Source organism: Chiloscyllium punctatum, chromosome X (assembly GCF_047496795.1).
Source record: "Chiloscyllium punctatum isolate Juve2018m chromosome X, sChiPun1.3, whole genome shotgun sequence".
In the NCBI taxonomy this organism is placed as follows: Eukaryota; Metazoa; Chordata; class Chondrichthyes; order Orectolobiformes; family Hemiscylliidae; genus Chiloscyllium; species Chiloscyllium punctatum.
Window position 1 is genome coordinate 30,058,781 of NC_092791.1, and position 26,644 is coordinate 30,085,424.

General features: G+C 54.0%; 1 protein-coding gene across 4 annotated transcripts in view; it reads right to left on the reverse strand.

Annotated features, from left to right (window-relative positions):
- Positions 1-26,644, reverse strand: part of LOC140471242 (integrin alpha-7-like) — a 196,750-nt gene that overhangs the window by 26,780 nt on the left and 143,326 nt on the right. For all 4 annotated transcript variants that reach the window (XM_072567199.1, XM_072567200.1, XM_072567202.1 and 1 more), the window contains exon 13: positions 4-153. In XM_072567199.1, the coding sequence (XP_072423300.1) occupies positions 4-153 (150 nt within the window). The remainder of the gene's footprint in view (positions 1-3; positions 154-26,644) is intronic.

Below are 26,644 nucleotides of genomic sequence, written 5' to 3' on the forward strand. Positions count from 1 at the left end.
TACCTCTTCTCTGTGTACGTTTGAGTCGTGAGCGTTTAAGACAGGCATCAGGTGAGTCAGCTGCCTCTCCACCTGCTTCTTTTTGCGCATCACCTCCTTGATCAGGTAGGTCAATGTCACCGGGATGGACCGCAGTTTATCCCGCAGATTGTCCTGTCAATCAAAGCAGCGGGAATCAGAAGCCAATCCGCTTTCCGACCTCGCCAGCACAGGCTCATCAGTGGTCAGGGGAGCACAAAAGGTGGCACACCACAATGCGTGGCCGCGACCCGATGCCACGCGTGCAGGTTGATGCCTGCTGTGAGTCCCGTTCACTGCCAATCAAATATCAACTGTCGTGTCATGTGTACCCACCATCAGACACAAACACCACCACGCCGTGTGTACCCACCATCAGAAACAAACACCACCACACCCTGTATACCCACCATCAGACACAAACAGCACCACACCCTGTGTACCCACCATCAGACACAAACAGCACCACACCCTGTGTACCCACAATCAGGCACAAACACCACCACACCCTGTATACCCACCATCAGACACAAACAGCACCACACCCTGTATACCCACCATCAGACACAAACAGCACCACGCCCGGTGTACCCACCATCAGACACAAACTGCACCACGCGCTGTATACCCACCATCAGACACAAACAGCACCACACCCTGTGTACCCACCATCAGACACAAACAGCACCACGCCCTGTGTACCCACCATCAGACACAAACAGCACCACGCCCGGTGTACCCACCATCAGACACAAACTGCACCACGCGCTGTATACCCACCATCAGACACAAACAGCACCACACCCTGTGTACCCACCATCAGACACAAACAGCACCACGCCCTGTGTACCCACCATCAGACACAAACAGCACCACACCCTGTATACCCACCATCAGACACAAACAGCACCACGCCCGGTGTACCCACCATCAGACACAAACTGCACCACGCGCTGTATACCCACCATCAGACACAAACAGCACCACACCCTGTGTACCCACCATCAGACACAAACAGCACCACGCCCTGTGTACCCACCATCAGACACAAACAGCACCGTGACCTGTGTACCCACCATCAGACACAAACAGCACCACGCCCTGTATACCCACCATCAGACACAAACAGCACCGTGCCCTGTCTACCCACCATCAGACACAAACAGCACCACGCCCGGTGTACCCACCATCAGACACAAACTGCACCATGCCCTGTATACCCACCATCAGACACAAACAGCACCACGCCCTGTGTACCCACCATCAGACACAAACAGCACTGTGCCCTGTGTACCCACCATCACACATAAACAGCACCGCGCCCTGTGTACCAACCATCAGACACAAACAGCACCACGCCCTGTGTACCCACCATCAGACACAAACAGCACTGTGCCCTGTGTACCCACCATCAGACACAAACAGCACTGTGCCCTGTGTACCCACCATCACACATAAACAGCACCGCGCCCTGTGTACCAACCATCAGACACAAACAGCACCACTCCCTGTGTACCCACCATCAGACACAAACACTACCGTGCCCTGTGTACCCACCATCAGACACAAACAGCACCACGCCCTGTGTACCCACCATCAGACACAAACACCACCACGCCCTGTGTACCCACCATCAGACACAAACACCACCGTGCCCTGTGTACCCACCATCAGACACAAACACCACCGTGCCCTGTGTACCCACCATCAGACATAAACAGCACCGCGCACTGTGTACCCACCATCAGACACAAACAGCACCACTCCCTGTGTACCCACCATCAGACACAAACAGCACCACGCCCTGTGTACCCACCATCAGACACAAACAACACCGTGCCCTGTATACCCACCATCAGACACAAACACCACCGTGCCCTGTGTACCCACCATCAGACACAAACAGCACCACACCCTGTGGACCCACCATCAGACACAAACAGCACTGTGCCCTGTGTACCCACCATCAGACACAAACAGCACTGTGCCCTGTGTACCCACCATCACACATAAACAGCACCACGCCCTGTGTACCCACCATCAGACACAAACTCCACCACGCCCTGTGTACCCACCATCAGACACAAACAGCACCACGCCCTGTGTACCCACCATCAGACACAAACAGCACCACACCCTGTGTACCCACCATCAGACACAAACAGCACCGCGCCCTGTGTACCCACCATCAGACACAAACAGCACCACACCCTGTGTACCCACCATCAGACACAAACAGCACCACACCCTGTGTACCCACCATCAGACACAAACAGCACCGCGCCCTGTGTACCCACCATCAGACACGAACAGCACCATGCCCTGTGTACCCACCATCAGACACAAACAGCACCGTGCCCTGTGTACCCACTATCAGACACAAACAGCACCGTGCCCTGTGTACCCACAATGAGACACAAACAGCACCGTGCCCTGTGTACCCACCATCAGACACAAACACCACCACGCCCTGTGTACACACCATCAGACACAAACAGCACCGCGCCCTGTGTACCCACCATCAGACACGAACAGCACCATGCCCTGTGTACCCACCATCAGACACAAACAGCACCGTGCCCTGTGTACCCACTATCAGACACAAACAGCACCGTGCCCTGTGTACCCACTATCAGACACAAACAGCACCGTGCCCTGTGTACCCACAATGAGACACAAACAGCACCGTGCCCTGTGTACCCACCATCAGACACAAACACCACCACGCCCTGTGTACACACCATCAGACACAAACAGCACCGCGCCCTGTGTACCCACCATCAGACACGAACAGCACCATGCCCTGTGTACCCACCATCAGACACAAACAGCACCGTGCCCTGTGTACCCACTATCAGACACAAACAGCACCGTGCTCTGTGTACCCACCATCAGACACAAACACCACCACGCCCTGTGTACTCACCATCAGACACAAACAGCACCGTGCCCTGTGTGCCCACCATCAGACACAAACAGCACCGTGCCCTGTGTACCCACCATCAGACACAAAAAGCATCACGCTCTATGTACCCACCATCAGACATAAACAACACCACGCCCTGTGTACCCACCATCAGAGACAAACAGCACCATGCCCTGTGTACCCGCCATCAGACACAAACAGCACCGTGCCCTGTGTACACACCATCAGACACAAACAGCACCACGCCCTGTGTACCCACCATCAGACACAAACAGCACCGCGCCCTGTGTACCCACCATCAGACACAAACAGCACCGTGCCCTGTGTACCCACCATCAGACACAAACAGCACCACACCCTGTGTACCCACCATCAGACACAAACAGTACCACGCCCTGTGTACCCACCATCAGACACAAACAGCACCACACCCTGTGTACCCAACATCAGACACAAACAGCACCGTGCCCTGTGTACCCACCATCAGACACAAACAGCATCACGCCCTGTGTACCCAACATCAGACACAAACAGCATCACGCCCTGTGTACCCAGCATCAGACACAAACAGCATCACGTCCTGTGTACCCACCATCAGACACAAACAGCACCACGCCTTGTGTACCCACCATCAGACACAAACAGCACCACACCCTGTGTACCCACTATCAGACACAAACAGCACCACGCCCTGTGTACCCACCATCAGACAGAAACAGCACCACGCCTTGTGTACCCACCATCAGACACAAACAGCACCACGCCCCCTGTGTACCCACCATCAGACACAAACAGCACCGTGCCCTCTGTACCCACCATCAGACACAAACAGCACCGTGCTCTTTGAACATAGAACATAGAACATAGAAGAATACAGCGCAGTACAGGCCCTTCGGCCCTCGATGTTGCACCGATCCAAGCCCACCTAACCTATACTAACCCACTATCCTCCATATACCTATCCAATGCCCGCTTAAATTCCCATAAAGAGGGAGAGTCCACTACTGCTACTGGCAGGGCATTCCATGAACTTACGACTCGCTGAGTGAAGAACCTACCCCTAACATCAGTCCTATATCTACCCCCCCTTAATTTAAATCTATGCCCCCTTGTAATAGCTGACTCCATACGTGGAAAAAGGTTCTCACTGTCAACCCTATCTAAACCCCTAATCATCTTGTACACATCTATCAAGTCACCCCTAAACCTTCTTTTCTCCAATGAAAACAACCCCAAGTGCCTCAGCCTTTCCTCATAGGATCTTCCTACCATACCAGGCAACATCCTGGTAAACTTCCTCTGCACCCGTTCCAGTGCCTCCACATCCTTCCTATAGTATGGCGACCAAAACGGCACACAATATTCCAGATGCGGCCGCACCAGAGTCTTATACAACTGCAGCATGACCTCAGGATTCCGGAACTCAATTCCTCTACCAATAAAAGCCAGTACGCCATATGCCTTCTTCACTGCACTATTTACCTGGGTGGCAACTTTCAGAGATCTGTGTACATGGACACCAAGATCCCTCTGCTCTTCCACACTACCAAGTATCCAACCATTAGCCCAGTACCCCATCTTCTTGTTACTCTTACCAAAGTGAATCACCTCACACTTACCCACATTGAACTCCATTTGCCACCTTTCTGCCCAGCTCTGCAGCTTCTCTATATCCCGCTGTAACCTGCCACATCCTTCCTCACTGTCAACAACTCCTCCGACTTTCGTATCGTCCGCAAACTTGCTCACCCAACCTTCTAACCCTTCCTCCAGGTCATTTATAAAAATGACAAACAGCAATGGTCCCAAAACAGATCCTTGCGGAACACCGCTAGTGACGGCACTCCAAGATGAACCTTTGCCATCAACTACTACCCTCTGTCTTCTTCCAGAGAGCCAATTCCTAATCCAAACCTCCAACTCACCCTCAATGCCATATCTCTGTATTTCCTGCAGTAGCCTACCATGGGGGACCTTATCAAACGCCTTACTAAAATCCATATATACCACATCTACCGCTTTCCCCTCATCTACCTCCTTAGTCACCTTCTCAAAGAATTCAATAAGGTTTGTGAGGCACGACCGCAAACTTGCTCACCCAACCTTCTAACCCTTCCTCCAGGTCATTTATAAAAATGACCATGCTGACTATCCTTGATCACATTATTCTTATCCAGATGTGCATAAATCCTATCCCTTACAATTCTCTCTAAGACTTTGCCCACAACAGAAGTGAGACTCACTGGCCTATAGTAACTAGGATTATCCCTACTCCCCTTCTTGAACAAGGGAACCACGTTTGCTAGCCTCCAGTCCTCTGGCACTACTCCTGTAGACAAAGAGGACACAAAAATCAAGGCCAATGGCTCTGCAATCTCCTCCCTTGCTTCCCAGAGAATCCGAGGATAAATGCCATCAGGCCCAGGGGACTTATCTATTTTAACCCTTGCCAGAATTTCCAACACCTCTTCTCTACATATCTCAAAGCCATCCATTCTAATTATTCGTGCCTCAGTATTCATATCGACAACAATGTCCTGTTCCTGAGTGAATACTGACGAAAAGTATTCATTCAGTGCCTCCCCAATCTCTTCAGCCTCCAAACGCAACTTCCCATTACTATCCTTGATTGGACCTATTCCTACCCTAGTCATTCTTTTATTCCTAACATACCGATAGAAAGCCTTTGGGTTTTCCCTAATCCTACCAACTAAGGACCTTTCATGTCCCCTCCTTGCTGCTCTTAGCTCTCTCTTCAGGTCCTTCCGGGCTACCTTATAACTCTAAAACACCCCAGCATCAGTCACAAACAGCACTGTGCCCTATGTACCCACCATCAGACACGAACAGCACCATGCCCTGTGTACCCACCATCAGACACAAACAGCACCGTGCCGTGAGTACCCACAATGAGACACAAACATCACCGCGCCCTGTGTACCCACCATCAGACACAAACAACACCGTGCTCTGTGTACCCACCATCAGACACAAACAGCACCACGCCCTGTGTACCCACCATCAGACACAATCAGAACCATGCCCTGTGTATCCACCATCAGACACAAACAGCACCACGCCCTGTGTACCCACAATGAGACACAAACAGCACCATGCCCTGTGTACCCACCATCAGACACAAACAGCACCACGCCCTGTGTACACACCATCAGACACAAACAGCACCACGCCCTGTGTACACACCATCAGACACAAACAGCACCGTGCCCTGTGTACCCACCATCAGACACAAACAGCACCACGCCCTGTATACCCACCATCAGACACAAACAGCACCACGCCTTGTGTACCCACCATCACACAAACAGCACCACGCCCTGTGTACCCACCATCAGACACGAACAGCACCGTGCCGTGTGTACCCACAATGAAACACAAACAGCACCGCGCCCTGTGTACCCACCATCAGACACAAACAGCATCGTGCTCTGTGTACCCACCATCAGACACAAACAGTACCACGTCCTGTGTACCCACCATCAGACACAATCAGAACCATGCCCTGTGTATCCACCATCAGACACAAACAGCACCACGCCCTGTGTACCCACAATGAGACACAAACAGCACCACACCCTGTGTACCCACCATCAGACACAAACAGCAACATGCCCTGTGTACCCACCATCAGACACAAACAGCACCGTGCCGAGTGAACCCACAATGAGACACAAACAGCACCGTGCTCTGTGTACCCACCATCAGACACAAACAGCACCACGCCCTGTGTACCCACCATCAGACACAAACAGCACCACGCCCTGTGTACCCACAATGAGACACAAACAGCACCGTGCCCTGTGTACTCACCATCAGACACAAACAGCACCACGCCCTGTGTACCCACCATCAGTCACAAACACCACCACGCACTGTGTATCCATCATCTGACACAAACAGCACCATGCCCTATGTGCCCACCGTCAGACACAAACACCACCACGCCGTGTGTACCCACCATCAGATACAAACAGCACCATGACCTGTGTACCCACCATCAGACACAAACAACACAACACCCTGTGTACCCACCATCAGACACAAACAGCACCACACCCTGTATACCCACCATCAGACACAAACATCACCATGCCCTGTGTACCCACCATCAGACACAAACAACACCACGCCCTGTGTACCCTCCATCAGAGACAAACAGCACCGCGCCCTGTATACCCACCATCAGACACAAACAGCATCGGGCCCTGTATATCCACCATCAGACACAAACAGAACCATGCCCTGTGTGCCCTCCGTCAGACACAAACACCACCACGCCCTGTGTACCCACCATAGGACACAAACAGCACCACGCCCTGTGCCCACCATCAGACACAAACAGCACCATGCCCTCTGTACACACCATCAGACACAAACATCACCACGCCCTGTGTGCCCACCATCAGACACAAACAGCACCACGCCCTGTGTGCCCACCATCAGACACAAACAGCACAATGCTCTATGTACCCACCATCAGACACAAACACCACCACGCCCTGTGTACCAACAATCAGACACAACAGCACCACGCCCTGTTTACCCACCATCAGACACAGACAGCACCGTGCCCTGTGTACCCACCATCAGATACAAACAACACCATGCACTGTGTACCCACCATCAGACACAAACAGCACCGCACCCTGTGTACCCCCCATCAGACACAAACAGCACCACGCCCTATGTACCCCCCATCAGACAAAAATAGCACCACGCCCTGTGTACCCACCGTCAGACACAAACAACACCATACACTGTGTACCCACCATCAGACACAAACAGCACCGTGCCCTGTATACCCACCATCAGACACAAAAAGCACCACACCCTGTGAACCCACCATCAGACACAAACAGCACCACGCCCTATGTGCCCACCATCAGACACCAACAGCACCACGCCCTGTATACCCACCATCACACACAAACAGCATCACGCCCTGTGTACCCAACATCAGTCACAAACACCACCACGCGCTGTGTACCCACCATCAGACACAAACAGCACCACGCCCTGTGTACCCAACATCAGGCACAAACAGCACCACACCCTGTGTACCCACAATCAGACACAAACAGCACCGTGCCCTGTGTACCCACGATCAGACACAAACAGCACCACGCCCTGTGTACCCACCTTCAGACACAAACAGCACCGTGCTCTGTGTACCCACCATCAGACACAAAAAGCACCACGCCCTGTGTACCCACCATCAGACAAAAACAGCACCACGCCCTGTGTACCCACCATCAGACACAAACAGCACCACGCCCTGTTTACCCACCATCAGACACAAACAGCACCGTGCCCTGTATACCCAACATCAGACAAAAACAGCACCACACCCTGTGTACCCACCATCAGACACAAACAGCACCGCACCCTGTATGCCCACCATCAGACACAAACACCACCACGCCCTGTGTACCCACCATCAGACACAAGCAGCACCATGCCCTGTGTGCCCACCATCAGACACAAACAGCACCACGCCCTGCGTGCCCACCATCAGACACAAACAGCACCTCGCCCTATGTACCCACCATCAGACCAAACGCCACCTCGCCCTGTGTACCCAACATCAGACACAAACAGCACCTCGCCCTATGTACCCACCATCAGACCAAACGCCACCTCGCCCTGTGTAACCACCATCAGACACAAACACCACCACGCCTGTGTACCCACCATCAGACACAAACAGCACCATGCCCTGTGTACCCACCATCAGACACAAACACCACCATGCCCTGTGTACCCACCATCAGACACAAACAGCACCACGCCCTGTGTACCCACCATCAAACACAAACAACACCATGCCCTATGTACCCAACATCAGACACAAACAGCACCGTGTCCACCATCAGACACAAACAGCACCACGCCCTGTGTGCCCACCATCAGACACAAACAACACCACGCCCTGTGTACCCACCATCAGACACAAACAGCACCACGCCCTGTGTACCCACCATCAGACACAAGCAGCACCATGCCCTGTGTGCCCACCATCAGACACAAACAGCACCACGCCCTGCGTGCCCACCATCAGACACAAACAGCACCTCGCCCTATGTACCCACCATCAGACCAAACGCCACCTCGCCCTGTGTACCCAACATCAGACACAAACAGCACCTCGCCCTATGTACCCACCATCAGACCAAACGCCACCTCGCCCTGTGTAACCACCATCAGACACAAACACCACCACGCCTGTGTACCCACCATCAGACACAAACAGCACCATGCCCTGTGTACCCACCATCAGACACAAACACCACCATGCCCTGTGTACCCACCATCAGACACAAACAGCACCACGCCCTGTGTACCCACCATCAGACACAAACAGCACCGTGCCCTGTATACCCAACATCAGACAAAAACAGCACCACACCCTGTGTACCCACCATCAGACACAAACAGCACCGCACCCTGTGTGCCTACCATTAGACACAAACAGCACAACGCTCTATGTACCCACCATCAGACACAAACACCACCACGCCCTGTGAACCCACCATCAGACACAAACAGCAGCACGCCCTGTGTACCCACCATCAGACACAAACAGCACCGTGCCCTGTATACCCAACATCAGACAAAAACAGCACCACGCCCTGTGTGCCCAACATTAGACACAAACAGCACAACGCTCTATGTACCCACCATCAGACCAAACACCACCTCGCCCTGTGTCACCACCATCAGACACAAACACCACCACGCCTGTGTACCCACCATCAGACACAAACAGCACCACGCCCTGTGTACCCACCATCAGACGCAAACACCACCATGCCCTGTGTACCCACCATCAGACACAAACAGCACCACGCCCTGTGTACCCACCATCAGACACAAACAGCACCGTGCCCTGTATACCCAACATCAGACAAAAACAGCACCACACCCTGTGTACCCACCATCAGACACAAACAGCACCGCACCCTGTATACCCACCATCAGACACAAACAGCACCACGCCCTGTGTACCCACCATCAGACACAAACAGCACCACGCCCTGTGTACCCACCATCAGACACAAACGGCACAACGCTCTATGTACCCACCATCAGACACAAACACCACCACGCCCTGTGTACCCAACATCAGGCACAAACAGCACCACGCCCTGTGTACCCACCATCAGACACAAACAGCACCGTGCCCTGTGTACCCACCATCAGACACAAACAGCACCACGCCCTGTGTACCCACCATCAGACACAAACAGCACCACGCCCTGTGTATGCATCATCTGAAATAAACAGCACAACGCCCTGTGTACCCAACATCAGGCACAAACAGCACCACGCCCTACGTACCCACAATCAGACACAAACAGCACCGTGCCCTGTGTACCCACCATCTGACACAAACAGCACCATGCCCTGTGTACCCACCATCAGACACAAACAGCACCACGCCCTGTGTACCCACCATCAGACGCAAACACCACCATGCCCTGTGTACCCACCATCAGACACAAACAGCACCACGCCCTGTGTGCCCACCATCAGACACAAACAGCACAACTCTCTATGTACCCACTATCAGACACAAACACCACCACTCCCTGTGTACCCACCATCAGACACAAACAGCACCACGCCCTGTGTACCCACTATCAGACACAAACAGCACCGTGCCCTGTGTACCCACTATCAGACACAAACAGCACCACGCCCTGTGTACCCACCATCAGACACAAACAGCACCACGCCCTGTGTACCCACCATCAGACCAAACGCCACCTCGCCCTGTGTACCCACCATCAGACACAAACACCACCACGCCCTGTGTACCCACCATCAGACCAAACGCCACCTCGCCCTGTGTAACCACCATCAGACACAAACACCACCACGCCTGTGTACCCACCATCAGACACAAACAGCACCATGCCCTGTGTACCCACCATCAGACACAAACAGCACCATGCCCTGTGTAACCACCATCAGACACAAACACCACCATGCCCTGTGTACCCACCATCAGACACAAACAGCACCACGCCCTGTGTACCCACCATCAGACACAAACAGCACCGTGCCCTGTATACCCAACATCAGACAAAAACAGCACCACACCCTGTGTACCCACCATCAGACACAAACAGCATCACGCCCTGTGTACCCACCATCAGATACAAACAGCACTGTCCCCTATGTACCCACCATCAGACACAAACAGCACCGTGCCCTGTGTACAAAACATCAGGCACAAACAGCACCACGCCCTGTGTACCCACCATCAGACACAAACAGCACCGTGCCCTGTGTACCCACCATCAGACACAAAAAGCACCGTGCCCTGCGTACCCACCATCAGACACAAACAGCACCACGCGCGGTGTACCCAAACTCAGGCACAAACAGCACCACGCCCTGTATACCCACAATCAGACACCAACTGCACCATGCCCTGTATACCCACCATCAGACACAAACAGTACCGTGCCCTGTGTACCCACCATCAGTCACAAACAGCACCATGCCCGGTGTACCCACCATCACACATAAACAGCACCATGCCCTGTGTACCCACCATCTGACACAAAAAGCGCCGTGCCCTGTGTACCCACCATCAGACACAAACAGCACCACGCCCTGTGTGCCCACAATCAGACACAATCAGCACCATGCCTTGTGTACCCACCATCAGACACAAACAGCACCACGCCCTGTGTACCCACCATCAGACACAAACAGCACCACGCCCTGTGTACCCACCATCAGACACAAACACCACCGTGCCCTGTGTACACACCATCAGACACAAACAGCACCACGCCCTGTGTACCCACCAACAGACACAAACAGCATCACGCCCTGTGTACCCACCATCAGATACAAACAGCACTGTGCCCTATGTATCCACCATCAGACACAAACAGCACCGCGCCCTGTGTACCCACCATCAGACACAAGCAGCACTGTGCCTGATGTCCCCACCATCAGACACAAACAGCACCACGCCCTGTGTACCCAACATCAGGCACAAACAACACCACGCCCTGTGTACCCACCATCAGACACAAACAGCACCGTGCCCTGTGTACCCACCATCAGACACAAACAGCACCACGCCCTGTGTACCCACCATCAGACACAAACAGCACCACGCCCTGTGTACCCACCATCAGTCACAAACAGCACCATGCCCTGTGTACCCAACATCAGACACAAACAGCACCACGCCCTGTGTAACCACCATCAGACACAAACAGAACCACGCCCTGTATACCCACAATCAGACACAAACAGCACCATGCCCTGTGTACCCACCATCAGTCACAAACAGCTCTGTGCCCTGTGTACCCACCATCAGACAAAAACAGCACCACACCCTGTGTACCCACCATCAGACACAAACAGCACCGTGCCCTATGTACCCACCATCAGACACAAACAGCACCGCACCCTGTGTGCCTACCATTAGACACAAACAGCACAACGCTCTATGTATCCACCATCAGACACAAACACCACCACGCCCTGTGTACCCACCATCAGACACAAACAGCACCACGCCCTGTGTACCCACCATCAGACACAAACACCACCACACCCTGTGTACCCACCATCAGACACAAACAGCACCACGCCCTGTGTACCCAACATCAGGCACAAACAGCACCACGCCCTATGTACCCACCATCAGACACAAACAGCACCGTGCCCTGTGTACCCACCATCAGACACAAACAGCACCACGCCCTGTGTACCCAACATCAGGCACAAACAGCACCACGCCCTATGTACCCACCATCAGACACAAACAGCACCGTGCTCTGTGTACCCACCATCAGACACAAACACCACCACGCCCTGTGTACCCACCATCAGACAAAAACACCACCACGCCCTGTGTACCCACCATCAGACACAAACAGCACCACGCCCTGTGTACCCAACATCAGGCACAAACAGCACCACGCCCTATGTACCCACCATCAGACACAAACAGCACCACGCCCTGTGTACCCACCATCAGACACAAACAGCATCACGCCCTGTGTACCCACCATCAGATACAAACAGCACTGTCCCCTATGTACCCACCATCAGACACAAACAGCACCACGCCCTGTGTACCCACCATCAGACACAAACAGCACCACGCGCGGTGTACCCAAACTCAGGCACAAACAGCACCACGCCCTGTATACCCACAATCAGACACAAACAGCACCATGCCCTGTGTACCCACCATCAGACACAAACAGTACCGTGCCCTGTGTACCCACCATCAGTCACAAACAGCACCATGCCCGGTGTACCCACCATCAGACACAATCAGCACCATGCCCTGTGTACCCACCATCTGACACAAAAAGCACCGTGCCCTGTGTACCCACCATCAGACATAAACAGCACCACGCCCTGTGTACCCACAATCAGACACAATCAGCACCATGCCCTGTGTACCCACCATCAGACACAAACAGCACCACGTCCTGTGTACCCACCATCAGACACAAACAGCACCACGCCCTGTGTACCCACCATCAGACACAAACACCACCGTGCCCTGTGTACACACCATCAGACACAAACAGCACCACGCCCTGTGTACCCACCAACAGACACAAACAGCATCACGCCCTGTGTACCCACCATCAGATACAAACAGCACTGTGCCCTATGTACCCACCATCAGACACAAACAGCACCGTGCCCTGTGTACCCACCATCAGACACAAGCAGCACTGTGCCTGATGTCCCCAACATCAGGCACAAACAACACCACGCCCTGTGTACCCACCATCAGGCACAAACAGCACCGTGCCCTGTGTACCCACCATCAGACACAAACAGCACCACGCCCTGTGTACCCACCATCAGACACAAACAGCACCACGCCCTGTGTACCCAATATCAGGCACAAACAACACCACGCCCTGTGTACCCACAATCAGACACAAACAGCACCATGCCCTGTGTACCCACAATCAGTCACAAACAGCTCTGTGCCCTGTGTACCCACCATCAGTCACAAACAGCTCTGTGCCCTGTGTACCCACCATCAGTCACAAACAGCTCTGTGCCCTGTGTACCCACCATCAGACACAAACAGCACCGTGCTCTGTGTACCCACCATCAGACAAACAGCACCACACCCTGTGTACCCACCATCAGACACAAACAGCTCTGTGCCCTGTGTACCCACCATCTAACACAAACAGCACCGTGCCCTGTGTACCCACCATCAGACACAAACAGCACCGTGCCCTGTGTACCCACCATCAGACAAACAGCACCACACCCTGTGTACCCACCATCAGACACAAACAGCACCGTGCCCTGTGTACCCACCATCAGACACAAACAGCATCACGCCCTGTGTACCCAGCATCAGACACAAACAGCATCACGCCCTGTGTAGCCAACATCAGACACAAACAGCATCACGCCCTGTGTACCCACCATCAGAACAAACAGCACCATGCCCTGTGTACCCACCATCTGACACAAGCAACACCATGCACTGTGTACCCACCATCAGACACAAACAGTACCGTGCCCTGTATACCCACCATCAGATACAAAAAGCACCACGCCCTTTGTACCCACCATCAGACACAAACAGCACCATGCCCTGTGTACCCACCATCTAACAAAAACAGCACCGTGCCCTGTGTACCCACCATCAGACACAAACAGCACCGTGCCCTGGAAACCCACCATCAGACACAAACAGTACCGTGCCCTGTGTACCCACAATCAGACACAAACAGCACCACGCCCTGTGTACCCGCCATCAGACACAAACAGCACCACACCCTGTGTACCCACCATCAGACACAAACAGCACCACACCCTGTGTACCCACCATCAGACACAAACAGTACCGTGCCCTGTGTACCCACAATCAGACACAAACAGCACCACGCCCTGTGTACCCGCCATCAGACACAAACAGCACCACACCCTGTGTACCCACCATCAGACACAAACAGCACCACACCCTGTGTACCCACCATCAGACACAAACAGCACCGTGCCCTGGAAACCCACCATCAGACACAAAAAGCACCACGCCCTGTGTACCCACCATCAGACACAAACAGCACCATGCCCTGTATACCCACCATCAGACACAAACAGTACCGTGCCCTGTGTACCCACAATCAGACACAAACAGCACCACGCCCTGTGTACCCGCCATCAGACACAAACAGCACCACACCCTGTGTACCCAACATCAGACACCAACAGCACCACGACCTGTATACCCACCATCAGACACAAACAGCATCACGCCCTGTGTACCCACCATCAGACACAAACAGCACTGTGCCCTATGTACCCACCATCAGACACAAACAGCACCGTGCCCTGTGTACCCACCATCAGACACAAACAGCACCGTGCCCTGTGTACCCAATATCAGGCACAAACAGCACCACGCCCTGTGTACCCACCATCAGACACAAACAGCACCGTGCCCTGTGTACCCACCATCAGACACAAACAGCACCACGCCCTGTGTATCCACCATCTGACAAAAAAAGCACCACGCCCTGTGTACCCACCATCAGACACAAACAGCACCGCGCACTGTGTGACCACCATTAGACACAAACAGCACAACGCTCTATGTACCCACCATCAGACACAAACACCACCACGCCCTGTGTACCCAACATCAGGCACAAACAGCAGCACGCTCTGTGTACCCAACATCAGACACAAACACCACCACTCCCTGTGTACCCACCATCAGACACAAACAGCACCGTGCCCTGTGTACCCACCATCAGACACAAACAGCACCACGCTCTGTGTATGCATCATCTGACACAAACAGCACAACGCTCTAAGTACCCACCATCAGACAAAAACACCACCACGCCCTGTGTACCCACCATCTGACACAAACAGCATCACGCCCTGTGTACCCACCATCAGATACAAACAGCACCGTGCCCTGTGTACCCACCATCTGACACAAACAGCATCACGCCCTGTGTACCCACCATCAGATACAAACAGCACTGTCCCCTGTGTACCCACCATCAGACACAAACAGCACCGTGCCCTGTGTACCCAACATCAGGCACAAACAGCACCACGCCCTGTGTACCCACCATCAGACACAAACAGCACCGTGCCCTGTGTACCCACCATCAGACACAAAAAGCAACGTGCCCTGTGTACCCACCATCAGACACAAACAGCACCACGCGGTGTACCCAAACTCAGGCACAAACAGCACCACGCCCTGTATACCCACAATCAGACACAAACAGCACCATGCCCTGTGTACCCACCATCAGACACAAACAGTACCGTGCCCTGTGTACCCACCATCAGTCACAAACAGCACCATGCCCGGTGTACCCACCATCAGACACAATCAGCACCATGCCCTGTGTACCCACCATCTGACACAAAAAGCACCGTGCCCTGTGTACCCACCATCAGACACAAACAGCACCACGCCCTGTGTACCCACAATCAGACACAATCAGCACCATGCCCTGTGTACCCACCATCAGACACAAACAGCACCACGCCCTGTGTACCCACCATCAGACACAAACAGCGCCACGCCCTGTGTACCCACCAACAGACACAAACAGCATCACGCCCTGTGTACCCACCATCAGATACAAACAGCACTGTGCCCTATGTACCCACCATCAGACACAAACAGCACCGTGCCCTGTGTACCCACCATCAGACACAAGCAGCACTGTGCCTGATGTCCCCACCATCAGACACAAACAGCACCACGCCCTGTGTACCCAACATCAGGCACAAACAACACCACGCCCTGTGTACCCACCATCAGACACAAACAGCACCGTGCCCTGTGTACCCACCATCAGACACAAACAGCACCACGCCCTGTGTCCCCACCATCAGACACAAACAGCACCACGCCCTGTGTACCCAACATCAGGCACAAACAACACCACGCCCTGTGTACCCACCATCAGACACAAACAGCACCACGCCCTGTGTACCCACCATCAGACACAAACAGCACCACGCCCTGTGTACCCACCATCAGTCACAAACAGCACCATGCCCTGTGTACCCAACATCAGACACAAACAGCACCACGCCCTGTGTAACCACCATCAGACACAAACAGCACCACGCCCTGTATACCCACCATCAGTCACAAACAGCTCTGTGCCCTGTGTACCCACCATCAGTCACACACAGCTCTGTGCCCTGTGTACCCACCATCTAACACAAACAGCACCGTGCCCTGTGTATCCACCATCAGACACAAACAGCACCGTGCTCTGTGTACCCACCATCAGACACAAACAGCATCACGCCCTGTGTAGCCAACATCAGACACAAACAGCATCACGCCCTGTGTACCCACCATCAGAACAAACAGCACCATGCCCTGTGTACCCACCATCTGACACAAGCAACACCATGCACTGTGTACCCAGCATCAGACACAAACAGCACCGTGCCCTGTATACCCACCATCAGATACAAAAAGCACCACGCCCTTTGTACCCACCATCAGACACAAACAGCACCATGCCCTGTGTACCCACCATCTAACACAAACAGCATCGTGCCCTGTGTACCCACCATCAGACACAAACTCCACCACGCCCTGTGTACCCACCATCAGACACAAACAGCTCCGTGCCCTGTGTACCCACTATCAGACACAAACATCACCGTGCCCTGTGTACCCACCATCAGACACCAACAGCACCGTGCCCTGTGTCCCCACTATCAGACACAAACAGCACTGTACCCTGTGTACCCACCATCACATACAAACAGCACTGTGCCCTGTGTGCCCACCATCAAACACAAACAGCACAACGCTCTATGTACCCACCATCAGACACAAACAGCACCGTGTCCACCATCAGACACAAACAGCACCACGCCCTGTGTAACCACCATCAGACACAAACAGCTCTGTGCCCTGTGTACCCACCATCAGTCACAAACAGCTCTGTGCCCTGTGTACCCACCATCAGACACAAACAGCACCACACCCTGTGTGCCCACCATTAGACACAAACAGCACAACGCTCTATGTATCCACCATCAGACACAAACACCACCACGCCCTGTGTACCCACCATCAGACACAAACAGCAGCACGCCCTGTGTACCCACCATCAGACACAAACACCACCACGCCCTGTGTACCCACCATCAGACACAAACAGCAGCACGCCCTGTGTACCCAACATCAGACACGAACAGCACCACGCGCTGTATACCCACCATCAGACACAAACAGCACCACACCCTGTATACCCACCATCAGTCACACACAGCTCTGTGCCCTGTGTACCCACCATCTAACACAAACAGCACCGTGCCCTGTGTACCCACCATCAGACACAAACAGCACCACGCCCTGTGTACCCACCATCAGACACAAACAGCACCACGCGCGGTGTACCCAAACTCAGGCACAAACAGCACCACGCCCTGTATAGCCACAATCAGACACAAACAGCACCATGCCCTGTGTACCCACCATCAGACACAAACAGTACCGTGCCCTGTGTACCCACCATCAGTCACAAACAGCACCATGCCCGGTGTACCCACCATCAGACACAATCAGCACCATGCCCTGTGTACCCACCATCTGACACAAAAAGCACCGTGCCCTGTGTACCCACCATCAGACACAAACAGCACCGTGCCCTGTGTACCCACCATCAGACACAAACAGCACCGCGCCCTGTGTACCCACCATCAGACACAAACAGCACCGCGCCCTGTGTACCCAATATCAGGCACAAACAGCACCACGCCCTGTGTACCCACCATCAGACACAAACAGCACCGTGCCCTGTGTACCCACCATCAGACACAAACAGCACCACGCCCTGTGTATCCACCATCTGACAAAAAAAGCACCACGCCCTGTGTACCCAATATCAGGCACAAACAACGCCACGCCCTGTGTACCCACCATCAGACACAAACAGCACCGTGCCCTGTGTACCCACCATCAGACACAAATAGCACCACGCCCTGTGTACCCACCATCAGTCACAAACAGCACCATGCCCTGTATACCCAACATCAGACACAAAAAGCACCACGCCCTGTGTACCCACCATCAGACACAAACAGCACCATGCCCTGTATACCCACCATCAGACACAAACAGTACCGTGCCCTGTGTACCCACAATCAGACACAAACAGCACCACGCCCTGTGTACCCGCCATCAGACACAAACAGCACCACACCCTGTGTACCCAACATCAGACACCAACAGCACCACGACCTGTATACCCACCATCAGACACAAACAGCATCACGCCCTGTGTACCCACCATCAGACACAAACAGCACTGTGCCCTATGTACCCACCATCAGACACAAACAGCACCGTGCCCTGTGTACCCACCATCAGACACAAACAGCACCGTGCCCTGTGTACCCAATATCAGGCACAAACAGCACCACGCCCTGTGTACCCACCATCAGACACAAACAGCACCGTGCCCTGTGTACCCACCATCAGACACAAACAGCACCACGCCCTGTGTATCCACCATCTGACAAAAAAAGCACCACGCCCTGTGTACCCACCATCAGACACAAACAGCACCGCGCCCTGTGTACCCACCATCAGACACAAACAGCACCGCGCCCTGTGTACCCACCATCAGACACAAACAGCACCACGCCCTGTGTATCCACCATCTGACAAAAAAAGCACCACGCCCTGTGTACCCACCATCAGACACAAACAGCACCGCGCCCTGTGTACCCACCATCAGACACAAACAGCACCGCGCCCTGTGTACCCACCATCAGACACAAACAGCACCGTGCCCTGTGTACCCACCATCAGACACAAACAGCACCACGCCCTGTGTATCCACCATCTGACAAAAAAAGCACCACGCCCTGTGTACCCACCATCAGACACAAACAGCACCGCGCCCTGTGTACCCACCATCAGACACAAACAGCACCGCGCCCTGTGTACCCACCATCAGACACAAACAGCACCGCGCCCTGTGTACCCACCATCAGACACAAACAGCACCGCGCCCTGTGTACCCACCATCAGACACAAACAGCACCGTGCCCTGTGTACCCACCATCAGACACAAACAGCACCGCGCCCTGTGTACCCACCATCAGACACAAACAGCACCGCGCCCTGTGTACCCAATATCAGGCACAAACAGCACCACGCCCTGTGTACCCACCATCAGACACAAACAGCACCGTGCCCTGTGTACCCACCATCAGACACAAACAGCACCGCGCCCTGTGTACCCACCATCAGACACAAACAGCACCACGCCCTGTGTACCCACCATCAGACACAAACAGCACCGCGCCCTGTGTACCCACCATCAGACACAAACAGCACCGCGCCCTGTGTACCCACCATCAGACACAAACAGCACCACGCCCTGTGTATCCACCATCTGACAAAAAAAGCACCACGCCCTGTGTACCCACCATCAGACACAAACAGCACCGCGCCCTGTGTACCCACCATCAGACACAAACAGCACCGCGCCCTGTGTACCCACCATCAGACACAAACAGCACCGTGCCCTGTGTACCCACCATCAGACACAAACAGCACCACGCCCTGTGTATCCACCATCTGACAAAAAAAGCACCACGCCCTGTGTACCCACCATCAGACACAAACAGCACCGCGCCCTGTGTACCCACCATCAGACACAAACAGCACCGCGCCCTGTGTACCCACCATCAGACACAAACAGCACCGCGCCCTGTGTACCCACCATCAGACACAAACAGCACCGCGCCCTGTGTACCCACCATCAGACACAAACAGCACCGTGCCCTGTGTACCCACCATCAGACACAAACAGCACCGCGCCCTGTGTACCCACCATCAGACACAAACAGCACCGCGCCCTGTGTACCCAATATCAGGCACAAACAGCACCACGCCCTGTGTACCCACCATCAGACACAAACAGCACCGTGCCCTGTGTACCCACCATCAGACACAAACAGCACCACGCCCTGTGTATCCACCATCTGACAAAAAAAGCACCACGCCCTGTGTACCCAATATCAGGCACAAACAACGCCACGCCCTGTGTACCCACCATCAGACACAAACAGCACCGTGCCCTGTGTACCCACCATCAGACACAAATAGCACCACGCCCTGTGTACCCACCATCAGTCACAAACAGCACCATGCCCTGTATACCCAACATCAGACACAAACAGCACCACGCCCTGTGTAACCACCATCAGACACAAACAGCACCACGCCCTGTATACCCACAATCAGACACAAACAGCACCATGCCCTGTGTACCCACCATCAGTCACAAACAGCTCTGTGCCCTGTGTACCCACCATCAGTCACAAACAGCTCTGTGCCCTGTGTACCCACCATCTAACACAAACAGCACCGTGCCCTGTGTACCCACCATCAGACACAAACAGCACCGTGCTCTGTGTACCCACCATCAGACACAAACAGTACCGTGCCCTGTGTACCCACCATCAGACAAACAGCACCACACCCTGTGTACCCACCATCAGACACAAACAGCTCTGTGCCCTGTGTACCCACCATCTAACACAAACAGCACCGTGACCTGTGTACCCACCATCAGACACAAACAGCACCGTGCCCTGTGTACCCACCATCAGACAAACAGCACCACACCCTGTGTACCCACCATCAGACACAAACAGCACCGTGCCCTGTGTACCCACCATCAGACACAAACAGCATCACGCCCTGTGTACCCAGCATCAGACACAAACAGCATCACGCCCTGTGTAGCCAACATCAGACACAAACAGCACCACACCCTGTGTACCCACCATCAGACACAAACAGCACCGTGCCCTGTGTACCCACCATCTGACACAAGCAACACCATGCACTGTGTACCCACCATCAGACACAAACAGCACCATGCACTGTGTACCCACCATCAGACACAAACAGCACCATGCCCTGTGTACCCACCATCTAACAAAAACAGCACCGTGCCCTGTGTACCCACCATCTGACACAAACAGCACCGTGCCCTGGAAACCCACCATCAGACACAAAAAGCACCACGCCCTGTGTACCCACCATCAGACACAAACAGCACCATGCCCTGTATACCCACCATCAGACACAAACAGTACCGTGCCCTGTGTACCCACAATCAGACACAAACAGCACCACGCCCTGTGTACCCGCGATCAGACACAAACAGCACCACACCCTGTGTACCCACCATCAGACACAAACAGCACCACACCCTGTGTACCCACCATCAGACACAAACAGCACCGTGCCCTGGAAACCCACCATCAGACACAAAAAGCACCACGCCCTGTGTACCCACCATCAGACACAAACAGCACCATGCCCTGTATACCCACCATCAGACACAAACAGTACCGTGCCCTGTGTACCCACAATCAGACACAAACAGCACCACGCCCTGTGTACCCGCCATCAGACACAAACAGCACCACACCCTGTGTACCCAACATCAGACACCAACAGCACCACGACCTGTATACCCACCATCAGACACAAACAGCATCACGCCCTGTGTACCCACCATCAGACACAAACAGCACTGTGCCCTATGTACCCACCATCAGACACAAACAGCACCGTGCCCTGTGTACCCACCATCAGACACAAACAGCACCGTGCCCTGTGTACCCAATATCAGGCACAAACAGCACCACGCCCTGTGTACCCACCATCAGACACAAACAGCACCGTGCCCTGTGTACCCACCATCAGACACAAACAGCACCACGCCCTGTGTATCCACCATCTGACAAAAAAAGCACCACGCCCTGTGTACCCACCATCAGACACAAACAGCACCGCGCCCTGTGTACCCACCATCAGACACAAACAGCACCGCGCCCTGTGTACCCACCATCAGACACAAACAGCACCACGCCCTGTGTATCCACCATCTGACAAAAAAAGCACCACGCCCTGTGTACCCACCATCAGACACAAACAGCACCGCGCCCTGTGTACCCACCATCAGACACAAACAGCACCGCGCCCTGTGTACCCACCATCAGACACAAACAGCACCGTGCCCTGTGTACCCACCATCAGACACAAACAGCACCACGCCCTGTGTATCCACCACCTGACAAAAAAAGCACCACGCCCTGTGTACCCACCATCAGACACAAACAGCACCGCGCCCTGTGTACCCACCATCAGACACAAACAGCACCGCGCCCTGTGTACCCACCATCAGACACAAACAGCACCGCGCCCTGTGTACCCACCATCAGACACAAACAGCACCGCGCCCTGTGTACCCACCATCAGACACAAACAGCACCGTGCCCTGTGTACCCACCATCAGACACAAAGAGCACCGCGCCCTGTGTACCCACCATCAGACACAAACAGCACCGCGCCCTGTGTACCCAATATCAGGCACAAACAGCACCACGCCCTGTGTACCCACCATCAGACACAAACAGCACCGTGCCCTGTGTACCCACCATCAGACACAAACAGCACCACGCCCTGTGTATCCACCATCTGACAAAAAAAGCACCACGCCCTGTGTACCCACCATCAGACACAAACAGCACCGCGCCCTGTGTACCCACCATCAGACACAAACAGCACTGTGCCCTGTGTATGCATCATCTGACACAAACAGCACAACGCTCTAAGTACCCACCATCAGACAAAAACACCACCACGCCCTGTGTACCCACCATCTGACACAAACAGCATCACGCCCTGTGTACCCACCATCAGATACAAACAGCACTGTCCCCTATGTACCCACCATCAGACACAAACAGCACCGTGCCCTGTGTACCCAACATCAGGCACAAACAGCACCACGCCCTGTGTACCCACCATCAGACACAAACAGCACCGTGCCCTGTGTACCCACCATCAGACACAAAAAGCACCGTGCCCTGTGTACCCACCATCAGACACAAACAGCACCACGCGCGGTGTACCCAAACTCAGGCACAAACAGCACCACGCCCTGTATACCCACAATCAGACACAAACAGCACCATGCCCTGTGTACCCACCATCAGACACAAACAGTACCGTGCCCTGTGTACCCACCATCAGTCACAAACAGCACCATGCCCGGTGTACCCACCATCAGACACAATCAGCACCATGCCCTGTGTACCCACCATCTGACACAAAAAGCACCGTGCCCTGTGTACCCACCATCAGACACAAACAGCACCACGCCCTGTGTACCCACAATCAGACACAATCAGCACCATGCCCTGTGTACCCACCATCAGACACAAACAGCACCACGCCCTGTGTACCCACCATCAGACACAAACAGCACCACGCCCTGTGTACCCACCAACAGACACAAACAGCATCACGCCCTGTGTACCCACCATCAGATACAAACAGCACTGTGCCCTATGTACCCACCATCAGACACAAACAGCACCGTGCCCTGTGTACCCACCATCAGACACAAGCAGCACTGTGCCTGATGTCCCCACCATCAGACACAAACAGCACCACGCCCTGTGTACCCAACATCAGGCACAAACAACACCACGCCCTGTGTACCCACCATCAGACACAAACAGCACCGTGCCCTGTGTACCCACCATCAGACACAAACAGCACCACGCCCTGTGTACCCACCATCAGACACAAGCAGCACTGTGCCTGATGTCCCCACCATCAGACACAAACAGCACCACGCCCTGTGTACCCAACATCAGGCACAAACAACACCACGCCCTGTGTACCCACCATCAGACACAAACAGCACCACGCCCTGTGTACCCACCATCAGACACAAACAGCACCACGCCCTGTGTACCCACCATCAGTCACAAACAGCACCATGCCCTGTGTACCCAACATCAGACACAAACAGCACCACGCCCTGTGTAACCACCATCAGACACAAACAGCACCACGCCCTGTATACCAACCATCAGTCACAAACAGCTCTGTGCCCTGTGTACCCACCATCAGTCACACACAGCTCTGTGCCCTGTGTACCCACCATCTAACACAAACAGCACCGTGCCCTGTGTATCCACCATCAGACACAAACAGCACCGTGCTCTGTGTACCCACCATCAGACACAAACAGCATCACGCCCTGTGTAGCCAACATCAGACACAAACAGCATCACGCCCTGTGTACCCACCATCAGAACAAACAGCACCATGCCCTGTGTACCCACCATCTGACACAAGCAACACCATGCACTGTGTACCCAGCATCAGACACAAACAGCACCGTGCCCTGTATACCCACCATCAGATACAAAAAGCACCACGCCCTTTGTACCCACCATCAGACACAAACAGCACCATGCCCTGTGTACCCACCATCTAACACAAACAGCATCGTGCCCTGTGTACCCACCATCAGACACAAACTCCACCACGCCCTGTGTACCCACCATCAGACACAAACAGCTCCGTGCCCTGTGTACCCACTATCAGACACAAACATCACCGTGCCCTGTGTACCCACCATCAGACACCAACAGCACCGTGCCCTGTGTCCCCACTATCAGACACAAACAGCACCGTACCCTGTGTACCCACCATCACATACAAACAGCACTGTGCCCTGTGTGCCCACCATCAAACACAAACAGCACAACGCTCTATGTACCCACCATCAGACACAAACAGCACCGTGTCCACCATCAGACACAAACAGCACCGTGCCCTGTGTACCCACCATCAGACACAAACACCACCACGCCCTGTGTATCCATCATCTGACACAAACACCACCACGCCCTGTGTACCCACCATCAGACACCAACAGCACCGTGCCCTGTGTACCCACCATCAGACACAAGCATCACCACGCCCTGTGTCCCCACTATCAGACACAAACAGCACCGTGCCCTGTGTACCCACCATCAGACACAAACAGCACCATGCCCTGGGTACCCAGCATCAGGCACAAACAGCACCACGCCCTGTGTACCCACCATCAGACACAAACACCACCATGCCCTGTGTATCCATCATCTGACACAAACACCACCACGCCCTGTGTACCCACCATCAGACACAAACAGCATCGTGCCCTGTGTACCCACCATCAGACACAAACTCCACCACGCCCTGTGTACCCACCATCAGACACAAACAGCTCCGTGCCCTGTGTACCCACTATCAGACACAAACATCACCGTGCCCTGTGTACCCACCATCAGACACCAACAGCACCGTGCCCTGTGTCACCACTATCAGACACAAACAGCTCTGTGCCCTGTGTACCCACCATCTAACACAAACAGCACCGTGCCCTGTGTACCCACCATCAGACACAAACAGCACCGTACCCTGTGTACCCACCATCACATACGAACAGCACCGTGCCCTGTGTACCCACCATCACATACAAACAGCACTGTGCCCTGTGTACCCACCATCAGACACAAACAGCACCGTACCCTGTGTACCCACCATCACATACAAACAGCACTGTGCCCTGTGTACCCACCATCAGACACAAACAGCACCGTGCCCTGTGTACCCACCATCACATACAAATAGCACTGTGCCCTGTGTACCCACCATCAGACACAAACAGCACCGTACCCTGTGTACCCACCATCACATACAAACAGCACTGTGCCCTGTGTACCCACCATCAGACACCAACAGCACCGTGCCCTGTGTCCCCACTCTGAGAGAAACCTCGA